At 46.4% G+C, this 19,706-nt stretch overlaps 1 protein-coding gene across 1 annotated transcript in view; it reads right to left on the bottom strand.

Annotated features, from left to right (window-relative positions):
• Nucleotides 1-18,509, bottom strand: part of SH3PXD2A (SH3 and PX domains 2A) — a gene marked incomplete at its 5' end in the record, with an annotated part of 198,359 nt that extends 179,850 nt beyond the window's left edge. The window contains 2 exons of the mRNA XM_082285840.1: nt 16,580-16,660; nt 18,480-18,509. Coding sequence (XP_082141966.1) covers nt 16,580-16,660; nt 18,480-18,509 — 111 coding nt within the window. The remainder of the gene's footprint in view (nt 1-16,579; nt 16,661-18,479) is intronic.
• Between the last annotated feature and the right edge of the window lie 1,197 nt (nt 18,510-19,706).

Raw genomic sequence — 19,706 nt, forward strand, 5'->3', positions numbered from 1 at the left:
AGGCAGATGCTTGCATCCAGGAGGAGAGGGACTCCTTCCAGCTCTGTCCTTCCACAGGAGGTTTCCAGGCTATATCCCTGCCTAGTGGCATTTGTAAAACCTGACGGTGAGCCCATGGTCAGCAGTACCAGGTGCAAGAGGTACCCAGCACACTGTTACCCACCACAGACAGCACAGTGCTGCCTTCAAAGCCAGAGCTGTTGTTCCCATCCCTGTCACGGCAGCAGCAGAGTTTTAAGCCAAGGGTGTCCGTGTGGGCTGAGCAGCAGCACCTGTGGATTCATAAGGCAGTTGGGTACATGTCCAGCCTGCCAGTGAGAATCCATGCCTGCTCTCCTCTGGTGCACCTCCTCCAGTGACACGAGGAGCAGTGCAGCACCAGAAACAGTTGGTACTTAACTAGGCATGTTCTCAGTCATAAAACAAAACCACAGGTGATCTCCAGCCTGCCTGGCCACACATGTAAACCACGGTGGCCAGCTGAAGGGTACACACTGGGTGTGCACTATGCAAAGTGTGCTTGGGTGATTCGAGGAAAGGGTGCTAGGGAAAGCAAGGAAATTGTAGCCACAACAACACATCACATCCAGCAGCTCCATCCAAAACATTTCTGAGGGGAAGAAGGTGACCTACAAACTGCTTTGATGGACAGGCTGATGTTCATCCAGAACAAGAGCAGTGATGACGCATATTTCTATGCCTTTTCACATCTTGTGACCAGCTTTAGAAGCTGGATGGGGCAGACAGGCAGGGCAAACAAGCACGACAGTCATTTGTGTCCTGCTGGGCACTGTGCAGGCATCCAGGGTTATTTTTCATCCTCCCTGTGGATTTGCACTTGTCTGTTCTCTCCTCCTCTCCATCACACAAAGCCACAATAAAGAAACATCAGAAAGATGTCCAGATTGTAGAAACATCCTCAAAAATGTGTTGAAAGGCCAACAAGCTGCAGGTACCACACAGCTCTCTTCTGCCCTAGCCCCTGGCTCAGGTAGGAAATTAACATTTCACAGACTCCTCCTGAAATTATATGATGATATTTTGTCACAGAAAGTATCCAGGAAGACACTGACTTGCATCAAAGAGATTCAGGCCATATCCAGGCCCTGTAATTCCCGAATGAGCAGCAGTCAAGCTGTCTGATGGCACTGCAGTATGAGACCTGGCTGCTGGTTTTGAAAGTCCACATGATCCTTGTGTCCCTCCATAGGGTTATCTATCTTTAGCACCTCAGCATTATGGCCGTAAGGAATCAGCTCTAGAGAGCTGCCATCTGCAGAACCTAGCACTAGAAGTTCGATTGAATAAATAAAAGAAAAAGATACCAAGAAAGAAGTGAAGTGAGTAGGAGGTGGGAGAAGGAATGACACATCAACTGCTTTCTATGGGGCACAAGCAACTTCAAAAATTAGGTTCCACGTATGCACCCTCCTGAGAGTAAGAAAAATATCAGAGCACAGAATGGCCCATTTTCCATCAGAAAGCAAGACACCAGCCTCAACGAATCACAGCTACTGCCAACCTCCCTTTGTCATCAAACATGGGCAGAAAATGCATGGGAGGGCAGCAACTACACTCCCATGGCCAGTACAGAGAACTGCTCTTTGCCAGCAACCCAGATGCAAAGTTATCTTGCTTAATTAGGGCTTCCTTTGGCTCAAGTAACTGACCAAATAAATTACATTACCAGACACACACATACACACAAATAACTATTTTGCTGAGCCAGGTGCAGACAATTGTTTCTAGCCCTCCATCTGGGACTGGGGCATGTCTCTCCACGAGGTCAGATGCCAGAGAACATTGCGCTGGCCAAGAACGAAGGAAAACCCGAGAGTGGCTTAGGAACAACAGAAACAAAACTCAGAAGAAAATTTTTCCACCCTAACAGGTGCAGGGATGTGATTAAATGTGCCTCAAAACTCAGGCTTTCAGCACGGCCTGAGCGTCACTGCAGATCCAATATGGTCAAGGAGGCTTTGAAATCCCACCCCTGCTTTGAACCCTGCAGATCAGTATCAGCCTGGAGAAGGATTTCAAGCCACAGGAAGATGCTCATGTTTCGAAAGCAAGAGCCAGCAGGGGAAAAGGGAGGCAAAGGGGCTGTTCTCCATTACAAGAGAAACTGCAAGAGCAGCTTGGGCAGGTGATCCCCTTGCCTGGATGTGGGACTGAACAGCATGAAACACTGCAAGTACAACAGAGGCTTGAAAACAAAACCAGATTTCCCTTCCTAACCATACTGAGACATGCAACAAGGTAAACTGCCAAGGCAAGCTTCACTTGCCTTTCTGTTAGAAGTGAGCACAGGAATAGGAGATTCAAACACCAATTCTGCTGACAGATGGGCTGACACTGTAATAGTATCTCGTCTACTTAAAAGCATCTCTCAAATGTCAAAGGTAGAAAAAGAACTCCAGACTTCATATCCTGACTCTGAATGAGTCCCTCAAGGTATTGCTTCCATATTTGATCCATGCAGAAAGAACCTAGTTCTATCATCAGATAGGAACATAGAGAAAAAAGGAAAAACTAAGATGAGGAAGAGACACTGCTGGGGTTGGGTTATGGGGTTGATTCTGAGTATAATGCTGACTTGCAGGAGTCTGACAGTTCTGGGACATGTGCAGGTGCCCTGAGTGCCTGCAAGCAGATAAAAAATCAATTAAGCTACTCCAAAAAGCAAGAAAAAGAGCCAATTTCTGCAAAATCAATGAATTCTAGGATGCAGAGGCCACTTTTCCATTATTTGGCACTCATGTAAAGGTGAGGGGGTTTTATGATGCCACTGGATTTTCAGGCACAATCAAATTCCCTTCCCAGGGAAGCTTCTATCACACTTGGAGCCAGCAGCTATCATGGTGCCACACTGACAGCAGTGAGCATATGATGATTATGTAGGTAATGAGTACCTACACACTGGCTTATTTTCTCCTGTGAGGGTGGTCAAAGACTGCAACTGGCTACCTAGAGGAGTGGTTAATGCCCTAAGCCTCTCAGTAGTTAAGAGGCATTTAGACAATGCCCTTAACTTGCTTTAATTTTTGGTCAGCCCAGAAGTGCCCAGGCAGCTGGACTACACAGTCATTTTATGTCCTTTCCAACTGGAATATTCTATGAAGACCTGTCGAGTGGACATACAGCAAGAATTTCTCTATTTCAAGATTGTCATAATCTCAAAAGAAGAGAATTTTCTGTGAACTTTTACTGTCCTTGGAGCAGAACCCAATACCCAGGACTGAATTTAAAACTCCACATGAGAATGATCAGTCTGAGTTCTTGACATGACCACAGTCACTGCTGCATCTGGATACCTGACAGCCACATGGTAATTTATCCTCTCAAATCCATGGAAGATGAACTCTTTCAGAACAGGGAATCCAAAGGACAAATCTCTCAAACCCAGCTCTCCTGCTTTAGTCAGGGCAGGGAAAAACTTCAGTGTTCTGTCTTGCAGCTCTTATGGTGCTTCCACCGCCTGAAGAAAATCAGACAAGAGGCCAATATACATTTTGTGCCCTTGGACTAGTTAATAACTGTAAGAATTACATTTTGCACCAGTAGAAGTATGAGAGATCATTGTGAAACTTGCCACCCCAATGGAGAAAAGGAGCTCCCAGTGCTGGTGGGCTGGAGCACATGGAAGCTGTGACTGTAATCTTCCCTGCACAGAGCTCTGGCTGCTGATCTCCCAAAGACAGGACACAGCCCCTGTGCATCACAAGTGGTTCAGTCTTGAAGTCTGCCTTCCCAGTTATCCCCATCTCCCTTCCTTCCATTGGTAAAATGCTGCTGCAACGTAACATGCTGATTTCAAAAGAAAGCTCCCAAGCTTAACTGATCATGGTGAACAAAGGCATTATTTCTTTTGACTTACCTTGCAGCTTCTCATGCCTTTTCTAGCCCTTAACACCAGACAGACATACCTCTGCTCAGAGCTGGTATGTGCTACTGAAATACAAATAAATGAGCAGGCCACTATGAAGGAAGGAAAGAGTTAGTTTTCCATTCTGGATATTGACTTATTTGAGAGCCTGATATATTTGAAATCAATTTTTTGAAATATATTTAAAGGGCTCTCTTTTATAGAGGGACTTTGTTATGACGTGGAAAATTCACAGCTCCCAACATCAAGCCATGGGCGGAGGGAGTCTGGAGTATGAATTAAAAATAATGCGGTTGTTTGCAGAAATTAGTGGCACCGATTTAAATCCACACTCCCCTCCCTCCTCAAATAATCACCCTGTGAACAGAGGTGGTTTATGGAGCCCTCTGGAAAATGTTCCTCATGGCCTCCATTCCGGACCCAAAATAAAACACATCACATCGCAGCAAATACTTCACCAGGGTGCTGCTCTCTCTTCCCCCAACCCACGCCTCCCATTTGTTGCTAATTAAATGAAACAGCAGGTGCTTAGACCACAAGCACAGCAGGGCTGGAGCGAGTGCAGTGATTAAACCCCCCTGGAATGTCTTCTTGGAGAGCTGCAACTTTCCAGGGACCAGACTCTTGGAGGAAAGATGAGATTAGAGGTGAGCGCTGGGTCAGTCTTTGGCTGTGAGCTCCACGATCAGAGGGTGCTTTCGAAGGACGATGGATCACTAGAAACATCAGGTCTCTGGGAAAAAGTGCTGGTGCCTCTGTTTTGCCAAGCCACCTTCCCAGCATACTTGCTACAGGGCGCACACAACACAGTGTGCTCTGCCTCTGGGCTGGAGACATCTCCTTCCTCACCCAGTTGAGACCCATCATAACAATGCAGAGCAGCCTCCCCCATACCAAGGCATGTCTGGGCACCTCAAATCTTCAGGCAAAGATTAGCAATGCAGTCCCCAAGGCAGGAAGCCATCCCAGCCTAAGCCTGGGTGAGGCCAGGGAATGGATACATCACAAGCCAGAGTGTCAGAGCTGGCCAGGAGAGCTATGGGTTGTGTCTCAACACATGACACACCAGGTCATGCTAATGAGATGTTCCTGGTTGCCACCCAGAGCAAATGCCTGCAAGCCCAGAGAACAATTTTGTAAGAGGAACTCACTCTTTGGGATGTGTCCTTACACCATGACTCCTGGCACATCCATTTACCTGCTGTGTCTGTGCTGCAATCTCATCCACAGGTACTGCAGGGACACAGCATGGACTGAATCCCCCCCAATTCCTTCACATGGAAAGGAATGATCCTTGCTGCCACCAATGCCATCAGCAAGTTTCACCTCCTGAGACCAGAGATCAGGCAAAACAAAAGGCAAATGCTATTCTGTTATTGACAGGGGATACACAATGCTGTAAGACATGGACAGGCACGGAGACAAGGGGCATTTAGGGGCAGACGGAGCTGAGCAGTCCATGAAACCAGCTCTCCCTACATCCTGCTCTGGGGCCTCCTTGTTTTGCCCCAGTGAAGTCTTTCCCCTGCTCACCATGCACTCCATCCACAGCCACGTCTCCCTCCCATCCCAGTATGCCAGTCTCACTCAGGTGACTTCCCATGGAGACAAGCTGGGATAACTGTAATCACCCAAAAGCCACCAGTGCATCCTAACTCAGGAGGACCCTAAACCAGTTACCAACTGGGATAACATGGTACAAGCTTGGAAATAAACTCCTCATCCCTTCTACAAATTCCATTTCTGACCACGAGACTCCATGGGACCAGGACATAATCCCAAGAACGAAAAGCACTATTTATATTTCTGCTGAGCACTTCACTTCTCTTTGGTCACTCTGCTGATGTTTCACTTCTTCACCAAACCCTGTCAGAAATGTCTGGGGGCTCAGGGGGAGGAGAGGGAATGTGGTCATTACGGTCTGGCTTAGCTACTGTAATACAGCTAACATTTGGCTGTGTTAAAAACACTCCAAGCCAAAGACTTCCAAGCATTTTACAAACATTAATGAATAAACTTTCTCCAGGAGAGCTGATTATAGCCCCCATTTTATGGGTGGATATTTCCAGATAACCTTCCTGCCACACCAGAAGTTCCCCCCTCCTTCTTCCACTTTGCAGACTCTGAGCTCCTAATTACACAAAAAACATTTCCACGTTAAGGCAATGAAATATATTTTGACCTCAGAGTGGAACAGGATTCAGCATGAGGTTTCCTAATAACAACAGGCAGGAACCGACAGCCCTAGTGCTCCTGCAGCTCACAGCACACCCTTGCTCAGCTGTATAATCCAGGGCTCTCCCATACCCAGAACGAACCCAAAACTTTGTAGGGCTCCTCTCTACCTTGGAAGCACCTTTTGAAAACTTCCCCTTTACATAAGGATGACCAGGGACCACCTTCATGGAGCACACCACTTGCTCCATCTGCCTTATTCCCAGAATCCAATGGCAAATGAATCTCTACCACCTCCTGAAGCACCAAATGCTAAATGCTACCCTTATGTGCAAGCAACCGACACCCTCTAACCCTCAGCACAGTAATACAAAGAGGGTTGCACATGGCAACAGAGGCTTTTGCAAAGCTGCACCAACAGTTACCAACACACCAAAAACTACCAGACAACCTGGACTTGTTACAAAGACACAGGTGTTCATCATGTGCCATCCCACAACACATTTTCTTCACCAGGAAAACACATAGCAGTTTTGTTCAAGCAGCAGCACATCACTGTAGTGACCAGGAAAAGCCTGGACTTGGATTTCAAAGATCCCCAGACAACAGACAGGCCACAACATCCCAATTCACTGCACTGTCAAAAGCCAGATATTAGCCAGATAAAAAGAAATGTCTGTGAAATAATTTTTTGGTCCAGGTGGATAAGGTCTATTCCCTTCTAAGACAAAACTTCAATCATTAAACTCATCCTAGCCCTTCGAAAGAATTTTTTCCCTACTATCATTTTACTTAGTCCTTTTCTAGTCTGCTTTCTAATTTCTTCCCACTTGGCATTTTCCCCTCTTTTTCACAGTGTTTTCATGGTTTGTCCTTCACCTCTCTCAAAACATCTGGCTGAAGGGAGCAGCTCAGCAAGTCTCACTGGTTTTCTTAACACACCCTTTAAAAAACAAATGCATCAAGATATCCAGCCACATGGCTCTGATGTAACCTCTGTTTGCAAAAGCACCACTAAATCGATTAGGATCTGCCCTTGACTGACCTGGTGAATCAGAGGCACCCCTGGATCAACACTGATGCCTCAAGAATGGCTTTACTAGAGAGCTCTGCTTGTACTGTAGTATTATAGAAATCATCTTAAACACACTGGGATGCTTTTCTGAGTCTCTGCCTTAGTCCTTTGTGAGCTAGTTCACAGCTCCTGCCATCAAGAACTTGTCAGCAACTTGTTGAAGTGGGAACATCCTCACTGGACTGCAACTCCCTGCTCTGCTGCCTTTGTGCCCTCACAGGGTCCCAGATGGGATAGCTTAAAAAAACTTCAGCTATGGGCACTTGTGTAGGTAAATGGCCAGTAGCAGGTGTGGACTCAGGAGGCTGCCAGGGTAATGCCAAAGGATCTGATGTGCTATGAGAGTTCAAGTCCTCCCTTTCCTGCACAGATCTGACAGACCAGAACGCTCCTTTTAAATGGAAAAGCAAAAGATGCAGAGCAAAGCCCTCAGCCTGGCTGAATGCTGTTCAAACAGGGCACCCAAGAAGGAGTGTGCACAAAGCTGAGCTTCCTCCAGAGCATCACTATTCCTGCTTTTTGCGTGACTTCACCATGTGTCTGCTCAGTTCTGTGGGTTTTACTGCCCTGACCACTCCACTTCAATGCTTCCCCTGAAGGGAGGGAAGTGGAAATTGCAAAAGACAGTTTTGCAGTGGGAACGAACTTGCATTTGCACGAGACATGAAACTGTTCTGGCTGCAGAAAAGAAGAACCATGCTGTGACTGGAGGCAAGCAGGAAGGGAATAGGGGCAAATAAATTCCCTACTTCATGCTCCATACATTGATGATGAAAAGATCAGTCATTCAGATGCTATGGGGAAGAAGCAAATAGCACCCAGTGCTCATAAATCAGGCTGGGGTGAGCCTGATCAGGAGCCTTTCCTATGGCAGGCAGGACAGTCCACAGTGGAAGAGACGCCAGTTGATGCTTTTCTGTGTCCTGTAAGCAAAGCATGGTGTGACAGGACCAAGACCTACTGCTCCTTCCAGACAGGGCCTTCCCACATCTGAGCCTGTCAGAGCAGAAAGCCGGGAGGGGTGAGGTGACATGGAAAAGAGCCCTGACAGAACCCTGCATAAACTTTCCATTATGGCTGGGCAATTTTCTATTTGCACTTAAATGCAATAATGTAAATAAACTCCCCATAACCCTTCCAGGGCTATTTAGGACATTTGCAAAAACAACCAGCTCCTCTCATCACGAGCCAAGGGATGCGAACACAACAGGCACTTCTCATCTTGGTCTCCGCACACTTAATGAAAGTGAAGGATTGTATTCCCTGCACAAAAGTGGAATTGTGTTTCAGGGCTGGGGGTGTGAACTCCATGCAATTTTCCGGCAGTATAAATAATTGAAAGCTGAGTACGATTAGGGGAGAGCGACAGCGTAGTGGAGGGGGTGGAATTGTCATGCCTGAACTTTCGGGGCTTGGGTGCTTCGGGGAAAAAAAGGCCATGGAAAAATCCTGCCAAGGAATTTAATTTTCACACAGATATTCCAGAAAAAAAAAAAAAAAAAAAAAAAAAAAAAAAAAAGGCTGATCTTAATATCTGGTAAGAGGAAATATGCTAATAAAGTGGCACTTGGAGAATTTGCTGCCTGTGTGAGGCCAGCAGCTCCAGAGCTGTAGCTTTGGCTGGGGCCGGTCCCACAGCCAAACCGCACTCCCATGTTTTATTGTTCCAGCAAACAAAACCTGGAACAAGGGTAACAAACAAGTGGGCTGCTCCCAAGGCTGAGCTTTAATTCCTGCTGTGGAGATCTATGATGAGAGCTCCCAACACCAAAATAGTAGAGATGGAGGAGAGGTAAAATGGGAGGTATACTTTGAGCCTTACACACTCCAAGAAAGGCTTTCAGCCCAGTTTTTACTATGACTCTGCATAAACCCTTGTATGAGATACTGTCCAGGCACAAAACCAGCAGGTCTGGGCCCCATACTAGATTCAGAATTTTTGGCAATTTCAGGAATGTTTTTAGATTTCCATTAGCACCACAACCTTGCAGGGACTCATGCTCCTGATACATTGGATTTTTAACATGTAAAGCAACCAACACCTACGAAAATAAGTCTGAGTACTCCAGATCTGATGTAAGTCACTTCAGTTCATTAGGAAGAACTTGTTGCTTTTCCTCTCTGTGGCTGTATCCAAGAAAGGCCTTCCTATAATACAGGGTCTCCAACATCCTCACAGCCTCCAAGCCAGCAAGCAATAAGGGGGGGATGTAGGTACTGCTGGTAAGAACAACTTACACAAACCAAAACTCCAGAAAGCAAGGGAATAATTCCAGAACATAACACTTTTTACCGATTTCACTGTGTTCTGCACCTGCTAGAGGCAGACCATATACAGCTAAAAGGACACAGCTAAGAAGTCAACAACCTCTTTGTGATGCTCCCAATATTTCTTAAAAAAAACCCAAACCAACAAAACTCATTTGCCTAATTACACATAGAGCCCAGACCACCAAGAGACTGGCATGGGTATCATCTCTGTTCTTGCCTTGCTGCTGTCACAGCCTGAGGAGTTGGCTAAGCCACCACCTTACTTTCTAAGGTCACCCATGTCCTGGCCAGAGAGGTGGATTGGTGCTGAGCAGCAAATATTGCCCTGTAGCCACCCTGTGGGAGATTCCCATGCTGCAGCATAAGGGCAATATTCAAGTGTCAGCTTTATGCTCCAACAGAACCCAAGTGAAACAGTACAAAGGGCAGGGTTCCCATAGGCTGGGTCACCTTCTCAACCACGGGTTCTTTGCCATGGTCATATTCAATGCACCTCTGTTGTAGCTGCACAGGCACTTTGCCATTTCCTCATCGTGTCCCTCATCTTTGTCTGACGTGTAAAGTCTCTTTTAAAAACAAATACTGGAAGCTGAACAGATTGTTTTGCCAAGCAAACATTTAAATAATGATGGAAATAAGAATTATAAACAATTCCATTTATTCACTGAACACAAAGATACTGCCCCAAGCCAGCTGGTATCCTAAGGCACTAGGGGCTAGAAGGACAAATGGTATTTAGATACATTTTAAATCAGTGGAGACAACCATTCTCAGCTCAATAACCATGTCAGCTACTAATTTTCTCCCAGGCGCATCTCATTTCCCCTGGGAAGGCCTCTTACAAGCTTGCTGCTGTTTTTCTGAGAGCAGGCATTTAGGGGTCTCTCCTACTAAAAGCCAAGTCTTGCAAGCATGGCTGCACCAGGAGCTCCAGCACAGCTGCTGAAACACAGGAGGCACAGTCAACCCTCACAGACAGCGGTGCAGGGCTCCTCCTAGAAATATGTTTCTCTGCATCCCCTGTAAACCTTGCACTGCCAGCCTCTCCACTCACTGTCTGGGATAACAGCAGCAAACAACTGGCCCGTGTTTACGCAGAAGAAAGGATGTGCCATTTCTCCCCAAGGAGCCAGCACTGACCTTTGGGAACAGACGTGTTGACAGACCCGCGTTCAGATTTCCTCTGAATTTTCCCAGTCTTGTTTCAATTTCAATAATGCTCTTAAAGAAGCTGTTTATAAATGAAACCCTACAGCTCTTGAAGTAACTCCATCCCCCCAGTTCCAAGATTATCAGGGATGTCCCTGAAGCCAAGTACTGGGTCTGAACCTCATGGGTCAGATATGGAGCCAGGCCCCTGGTCTGGAGGAGCATTTCAGAGCAGCTCTCAACATTTACAGCAGGGCCAGGATGCTGAAGCCCAGCATCCTGCACCGAGGGAACGGGAACGGAAAACTTGATCCTTGCAACCCAGCCCATCCCGGCCAAGGCCAGCACAGCCCAGAGCAGAGGGAGGCACATGCAGAGCCCAGCAGCAGAACCCAATTTCACTGTGCACTTGCACCATAGCCTGATGCACTGATCTCTGCCATGCTGTTCCTCCCCTGCCTGACTCAACCCCACCTTCTCCTCCAGCTTTCCTGCCCGTCTCCTTACGCACCCTCAGATGTGCACACGCAGCCCAACAGAAACACTCCCTGAGCTCGTCAGAGGCTGGGAATCCTTTCAACACAAACCTCCCACGCCGTGAGAGGGGCAAGCTGCATCTCGTGCAGAGCCACAGCAGCAGCCCTCCTTCCCTCCCTTCCCACAGTGCCAGCCAGGGGCTCTGCACAGGGTGGCACCTACAGAAGAGAGGGTCGCCCATTGCAGAGTGACCCTGCTGCTCTGCATGGCTGGGAAGACCAGTGGGTGACTCTGCTCATCCTGCTAAAGAGGCCTGGTGGGTTGAAGGTTAGGAGTCAACATTTGCAAACACAGGAGAACACTTGCCCCGTTGCATTCTTACCTATGCTCTTCATCGCTGATAAACTTAGTGCATGCTTGGACTTGTCCATTCACCACTCCTGCAGAGCTAAATGCATGAACAACATGAAATACCAGAGGCCCTACAAAAATGCTCAGTAATGAGTTAGACTGCACTGGACCACCAGAATTAGGGCTGTGGGTCTTCACTTGGGCAATTAACCCAAACTAACCACTGGAGTGAATATACACAATTCCATCAGAATCACAGAATTCCCTCTTTGCTCTGCCCCAGAAAGCCTGCATGCCAAAGCCACCAGGTCCTGTTTCAAATCATAGTGACCCAGTGAAATCCAGGGTACTCAGGCACGTGGCGCAGTTACAACCAAACTGGGAATGAGAGTGGACATGACACTATTTGATACAGCTTGGGAAATGGAGAAAGGGATGTTGTTATAGTATAGTGTAGCAGGAGAATGACTGATAACAGCAACATTCATGTGAACTCCAGTCTGAGTAAGAAAAGCAGAGATACGGACTGCAATTACTAGTTTTTATACTACCATTTTTGTTTAATGTCATCTTCAATGTTCAGTTACTCCATTATAGCACTATAAACAATCAGGATGACCCTAGCAATAACAAATGAAGCTCTTGATGTTTTATCATCAGGATGAAAACTCCTTACATGACTTTCCTCTTCCTAATAAAATTCTTGATAGTCTTTACCTTTTAATGTTCTAATTGGCTGCTAGTGAGTTCCTCTTTCTGTGCCACTTTGAAGAAAACCTGCTTAGATCAGCAAACTATGTTGGGCAGATAATATTTTGCTGATACACAAAGCTAGTGCTTGAACAGAGCCTTGTTTATTTGTCTTTTCAAAATTGTGACATTTCAGACATCTCCTTGCAGCCAAACTGCCTGTGTGTGGCATTGTGTGGAGAGACTGAGATCTGCCTACCTAACATTCCTGCCATGGCTCCAGCGGGGATGTCGTTCGCCTCTCGCGCAGCCAAACACCCACTGTGGGATGGTGGCATGCTGCTAAATCCAGCCGCTGTGTTTTGCCTTGGAGAAAGCTGCATTTCACCTGTTGTGAGGAAGGATCCTCCCCCAGCTCCACACACAGGGACCCAGCCATCGTCATGGAACAGAGGGGTTGGTCCCTCTGCTGAGGTGTTGGTCCTGTTCATGCTCTGACTGCAGGCACTGAGTAACACAGGCATGGAGTCAGACCAGGACACTTGGATAAAATGCAGCAGATGACCACTGGTGACTGAAGCTGAGAGACCAGGCGTGGATCCTTGGTCCCATTTTCCCTGCTCACTTTGCTGGGGAGGGGATTTCTTAGCAGTGGGACCAGCACCCAACTGGGGTCATAATTAGCTGTAAAAAGCCCAGGGTGGTACTGAGCAACTGCAAGGATTATATGGGGAGAGGAGAAAGATCCATCCTTCATTCTTGCCAGCTGCAAACTTTGTGGTTGCTTTCCAGCCCAGCATGGCCACTGGGAGGGTGAGAGCTGGCTGCATCCCCACACTTCTTCACCTTATGCTTTGGGCAATTCTGGACACACTCAACTACAAATCCCCATCCTGATAACAATCCCCAAAAGCATTTTCCAGTAAGAAAAACACAGGCCTTACATCTGTAGATGTCTTTTACTGCACAGTGGAAATGCCAGGAGTTCTCCCTGCTATCCTAATAAAATAGTGTCCTTTCTCTGCTCCTTTGGAGACAACAGGAGCATTATTGAACTATCACCTCAGGACAGAGTCTGCAACCACCAGCAGCAAATCCATCAGTTATGACAGGAGACCTCAAACAGCATCCAGGGAACGTGCCCCAATGAGCCACCAGCCTGTCACAAGGGTCAGCACTACCCACAGGTGATGTTCACATGACTCTCCCCATGCTCCTCTGTTCTGCACTACAGGCAAGTGCAAGAAAACAACATTCAAAATACTACATTAGGAGATAGCTTTGACCCCACATGGTGCTCAGGTGCAAATGTCTCTCCAGGGTGAAAGACAATAGATAATTGGATTTGACAAGCAATTTATAGGAATGCTTTCATCTATGCAGAGTTAATTCAATCTTTTCAATCCTATTTACTGAAACATTGGCACCCACATGTATTCTGCTGCCATCATTTGACCTATGCTCAGGAGCAGATGTGACTTGGCTGCACAATTAAATGATGCAGCAATGCCCTAATTTAATTTTAAACCTGTGTTTACAGATATCCAGCCCTCAGTGAAGCAGCACAGGGCTGACACTTGGCTTGCTGCTTTGGATTCTGTTTGCTGTACTCCTCACATCTTTGAGGGGCAAACAAATCCTATGGTATGACCAGCCTTACTGCCCTATTACTCAACTTAAAAACAACCTGATTCCCAATTCGGGCATATCCACTGCTGAAATAGCACAGCCAAACTCTCCTGGGATTCAAATCCTTGGGACAGAGGAGCCTCTTATCACCTGCAGTGCCTAATAGAATTTGCAAAGAAGTATTTTAAAAAATGCAGTTTCTACTAATGCTACAGCTCTCAAAACCACTGAGCCACTTCCCACAGAGACAGCTGTTTGGGGAAGGGTGGGCTCTTTTTTAAAGAAACATGAAAATGGAGTAGTGAAATTAATTATCTGTATTCCTCCCTCCTTGCTCCTGGGCAGCCCCCTGGGTTTCCCCATGGGTCGTATCCAGTCTCACTATCAACGCCAGGCACTGCAGCCCGGATTAAGTCATTACAAGTCAGCCCTTGTTCCTCCACTTCCAGTCAAGAGCAAATGAGACACGTGCAGGCTTTGGAAGCCCTGAAGTGCAGCTCTGTCGTTGACACAGCAGGGTGAGTGGAGTTGGCAGAGACCTGTGGACTCCAGCTGTTATGGACATGAGTGGTGCCCGTGAGCTGGCTGAGCGTTACTCCCTAAGCATTTGCTTGGTTTTCTCCTGGAATGTCCACATGGGCATAAGCAGGGACATTAACAAAGTAGATTGACTATGCTAAGACCACCTTACCATGCATGGTATCAGATTGCAAACCCCACATTCAACCAGTGCTAAGTTAGAATTTCAAGCTTTCAGCAAAAATCTGGAAAGTGCAAGTCATCCCAAGATCTGGAGCAAATTCCTCTTTGAGCAAGAATCTCTGCACATCAAGCCATAGGTTTCCCAAAATGCAAGGGTTACCCAAAGTGCCACTAAGCATTCATTTGCTTTTCCAACTCTCTTTGCAAGCCTCATTAAAGCTAGAAATACAAATTTCAATTCAAGACCCAAAGCAGTTTTCTTTGCCTCACCTAACAGATGCTCAGGCATAATCAAAAACCCAGAAAGAGTAATAGGAAGGAAAAAAAAAAAATCACCTATCACCTCTGGGAATCTAAAAGCACATTATGGCAGCCTGAGCACACAGGGCCTTGTCCCCATATCACAGCTGGGAAACAGATGGACACAGTGACATAGTACAGGAACGTGGCAGGACCGTAGAAATCTCAAATGAAGACCTCAGTTTCTGTAACCCTTCATCTCATGCTGCAAGAGCTAAAGAGGCTGTTGGAGAGGGCTGACACTGCCCGTGCAGTGTTGGCCCTGAAAGAGATCTCTGGGAGAGAAAAGGGTTAAAGAAGGGAATTTTGTTACTTTCTTGTCGTATTTTCTCGTGGGGGGAGAAGCGTCATGCAAGCGGGAGTTTTGCACTGGCTAGGCCCCTTTGCACTTATCAATGGGACCTTTCAGGACTCACTCCCTGATTGAGACATCATTTCCTGTCCAACACACTAACCCCATTGATAACTCCACACTTGATGGGAACTTTTCAAACCTACCAGGAAAGGCCGGGAGACCCAGAACAACATATACATGGAAACAGAACTGTGGAGAAAAGAAAAAGAAGAGAGAAAAAGAAAGAAACAGTTTTGGCCACAATTCGCATGCTGACAACAAATGTTTGTGACTAGGGAGCTGTGCATCTTTAGCAGGTACAGCAGACACAGAGAAGATGCTGACATACTCTTACAGTAGTGGGACTGGCAGGCCTGGCACTTCAGCCCAGTAAGAAGTAGAGATGAGCACAAGAGGAAGCTTAAGAACATCCCTCTCTGGTGTTCCGGCCACACAGCAAACAGACATTAGGACTGGCTGTAGAAATGGTCACGTTTCACCTGAAAGGCCAGGGGGCCACAATAACTGATACAGCTTACAAAACAGCCTAGAGACTTCAGGTTTCCAAGTACCAGAATTGAACCATAAAGGGGAGGAAAGATGAAACCAGAGCTCTTTAAGATACTTCAAACAAGAACCTGTTTTTTCCTAATTTATCATGCGAAAAGGCTCGGTGTTACTTTTCAGGACACAGCGCAGTCAGCTACATCCTCAACGCTGACTGTGAGGACTCACTTGATATTGTAACCTCAGCCCAGCTCCAAACACAAGCTCCAGCCCAAAAATCAACATTTTCCCCAAAGTTCAAGAGTCTCTCAAACCACAGCTTTTATTTTTACCCCAGCCAATTACAGTTTTGCTGCCTACGAAGCTACAATGATACAAAAATATCAGTGAATCTGGATTATTGCCAAACAGAACACCAGCCCCAAAGCCCCCCCTACCCATGCAGGTGCCTGGGAGCACTACCAGAAATGAAGCAGCTGATTTCCTGGTTTCAGACTTTGGTCAGCAGCTATCCAGCAAGAAAGCTTTTGATGATATCTAAATATACAGGCACAGAATAGAGCAAAGGAGCTCTACAAAACAGCAGGAGCCAGGACACTGGCTGGCTAGGTAGATGGTTAGGAGGAGACCCTGGAAGGTTTCCACTGCAATCTCCATTACTGAACTGCTGTGGAAGTGTGCAAGAGCTCTGTTGTTTTCAGTTACTCGGGTAAGTAGTTTCTGGGGGCCCAAAATGTAGCGCTCTCTCTGTTTTAAGTGCATCTGAAGTATTTAAAATTAGATCCCCTCTTCAATAGGAGCCATTCATGAAAATGTCAGCTTTAAATGTCTTTACAGTGCACGTTACTCACTGTGAGCATACCACCCACTTATCTTATACCCTACAAGGGCAGAGTCTGAAAGTTTCAAGATCATGACATGTAACAGACCAAACAAGCACAAAGCTTTATTTAAAGGCACTATTAACCCAGCTGGAAACATGACTAGAAGCATGAGTAGAAATAATATTTTATGTTAGACAGGACAGGCTTACCTGCAGGTCAAAGAACTTGCTGTATCTCCGGTAGATGATCTGGGAAGTCAGGTCAGACCATGTTACATTGATGATATAGACCTGTTCAGGGAAAAGAAAACACAAATCAGCCTGGGCCACGAAGCACAGGATACATCCAAAGGCTGAACACTCAACCTAGGTTAATTTCAGATCTCACTGGCTGTTCCTGCACACAGTGAGGAACATAGCCCTGGGTGCAGGACTAGCCTAAACCAAAGCCTGTTGCAGCCTTCAGCAGAAGTCTCAGGAGAGTACTCAGTGCTCTCCCCCATTTCCCCATCAGCAGCTCCCACCGACTTTGCTCTGCCTGCGATAAAAGCTCTAATTGAGTGACGCCACATTTTCTGGTCTGTGGTAGTACACCCTGCTTTCTATCCTCTTTGGATGGTCCCAGGGCTGGCTGCAGGCATGGCCAGGAGAGCTATTCCACCCCTAAAGCAACAGCTCATTGTGGGGTGCTGATCTCCAACCCCACGCTCCAGGGTGTCTTTGTATATAGAGATGTGGCTGTCACCCTTCCCAAGCAAGGAGTGGCTCTGGTTCAACAGGAAATTCAAAGGAAACGCAGTTCCACAGGTGTTGTGGAATCACAGCCATGCAATACAGTTGCTTACTCACACCCATACATGTGTGACAGAAACCAAACCCTGTCACAGCACACAGCTCTTGCTGAGTCACATCGGACCACTCGGCACCTTTGGCACCCACTGGAAGGTGATGTAAATCCGGACAGTGAGAGCAGCACTGCTTCCTTACATTGATGGAAACAGCAACAGAAGCCCAGAATAAGCCCAGGATTTCCCTGGTCCAACCCTAGTCCATGCCCAAAACAATCATCTTACAGAAACACCGTTTTGCCAGAAGATGTGATAAAAAATGATTTGCACGCACATGCACACGAACTTGTACATATACATTTATATATATATACACACACATACACAAAACACAAAAATGTTTCCTTTTGACCCTGCTACCTCCAAAACACTTTTTTTCTAAAGATAAAAATGTGCTAGGTTCTTCTCTCTGATACATTTGCCCTCAGGCCAGTGCTGGTCCTGCTGCCTTGATGACAGACACGCAACAAGACTTCAGCAAACACAGGATGGAGCTATCAAGGGTTACCATGTAACATCAATATAATGGAAATCACAGCTAGGACAGCTCCTGGGCCTTTAAAGCCATTTCCAGGTTTCACATATGGAGTGAGATAACAATCTGGCAGAGGAAACAGGAAAGCATTCCTCCTCCCTCAGCCACAACACTGCAGCAGGAGCTCTCCCTTTAGCCATGGATGCAGAAGTGAAGCTCTCTGTCTCCAGCAGTGGGGGATGGAGAACATCAGCTTCTTCTCCATCTCCCCCAAGACACCAGACCATCTTCCAAGCTGCTCATCCAATTGCTTCTGTATTTTTACCAATAAAATTTATTGCATGAAAATCCCTAGAGGGGTGTTGAATATTGGGCTTAACAACACTTTTCCAAGGACCACCAATGGATTTTTTTTTTTCTTTTCCAGTAGGAGAGGTGTCTTGCCAGAAACCACAGAGATCCTGCAGCCATACTTTCCTCTCTGCTTGTTACAACCACATTCAGTCCCCAAGGCAATCTGCTTCCCATCTCCTGCAGCACAGTTTCATGGCATTCAAGAACTGGAGATGCTGGGCACAGGCTGTTAAGGAGATCTGGGGCCTTTCTCATGATTGTATCAAACATATCTGCTCTTCCCACCAGGGCAGAGACCATTGAGTCTGGCAAAGGGAAGACTGCCCAGGGGTAAGAGCATGACTCTCAGCAAAGCCACGTTACTCCTCTGCATCTCATAATTCTCCTGGAAAACCAAACTACCCAAGCACCCTCCTGCAATGCCCATACACACCAGGGTGACACCAGCACTGCTCTGCTTCATGGAGGGGAGATAAGACTGCGTAACATGAAGATTTCAGCTCCCCTTTAAAGATTTTACCCACGCAGTCAAGGCAGAGGAGTCAGAGCCTGGGAAGGAAGCTGCTCTTGCCAATTTTCAGGCCGGCCACACTACACTGAAGAATATTTTTCCATGTGTTTGTTGTGGGAAAAAAAAAAAAAAGTTTGTAGCTTCACTCTGAGCTAATTCACACACAAATATTTCTACTCATTCTCTATCCAACAGCTACTTTCAGATGGAAAACCCATTCGATTAAAAACAGATCATGACAGATGGGAGCTGAATAGGATCCAAAAGCAACTTCAGATACTGTAATTCTGGCCCTGATTTCTCACAAAGGGAATGAGACAGGAGGAGAAACATATTGCACATGCAAATAAAATTATAATTTTTCTCTCATTATACATATTTTCTTCAGAATCTAGAAACAAAACACATATGCTGCAGACATCCAGGCACTTTGAATTTCATGGCACTTCAGGCTCCTCCATGCTACTCTTCAGAACCCACAAAAAATGTGAGTTCCTGCAATTTTTAACAGCCTACAAGTTTGCTTGGTCAAAATCTAACCCAGGCAGGATCAATCCTGCTTCAAGATTCCAGTTTGGTGGTGCAGTAAGTGGCACAACACCTCCATTACAAAAGAAGGGTCAGAGTTGGGTGCACAGGGATATTCTGGGGAAGAGGTTGGATTTATTTGGTGCAGGGAACAGGTGTAGGAGCAGCACCCCACTGCATGGTGCAGATACATCCCCAGATCTGAAATTCAGGCTCTGTGGAAATGAAGCTACCACTGACTTCAGGCAAGCCAGAATTTTGCCGCACATTTAGGACAGCAATTAAATCTTTTTGAGCCTAAGGTCTCCTCAAGCTCAGCAAGTGATGGATGGGGCAGCATGCAGATACACTGACTTCTATTTCATGGAAAGATTACAGCAGAAGCAAGAAAAGCCTTTAATCATAACCTGGTACTATGTGAAGTGAGAAACCAGTGGGCTCAAAATCTGCTTGGTGGGAGACAGGTGCAAAGCCTAAAACAGCTATTGATCTTTTTTGCTTGTTTGCCCTGCTTAAATTGCTTCTCAAAAGCCACCATTTAAAATAATGGGATATAACTGTTCAGTTGAAGATTTATAAAATGCCAGATTATAAACGCAAGGTCTAGAGGTTTCAAAAGCC

The sequence above is a fragment of the Coloeus monedula genome (genome assembly GCF_965178545.1).
Source record: "Coloeus monedula genome assembly, chromosome: 8".
Taxonomy (NCBI): Eukaryota; Metazoa; Chordata; class Aves; order Passeriformes; family Corvidae; genus Coloeus; species Coloeus monedula.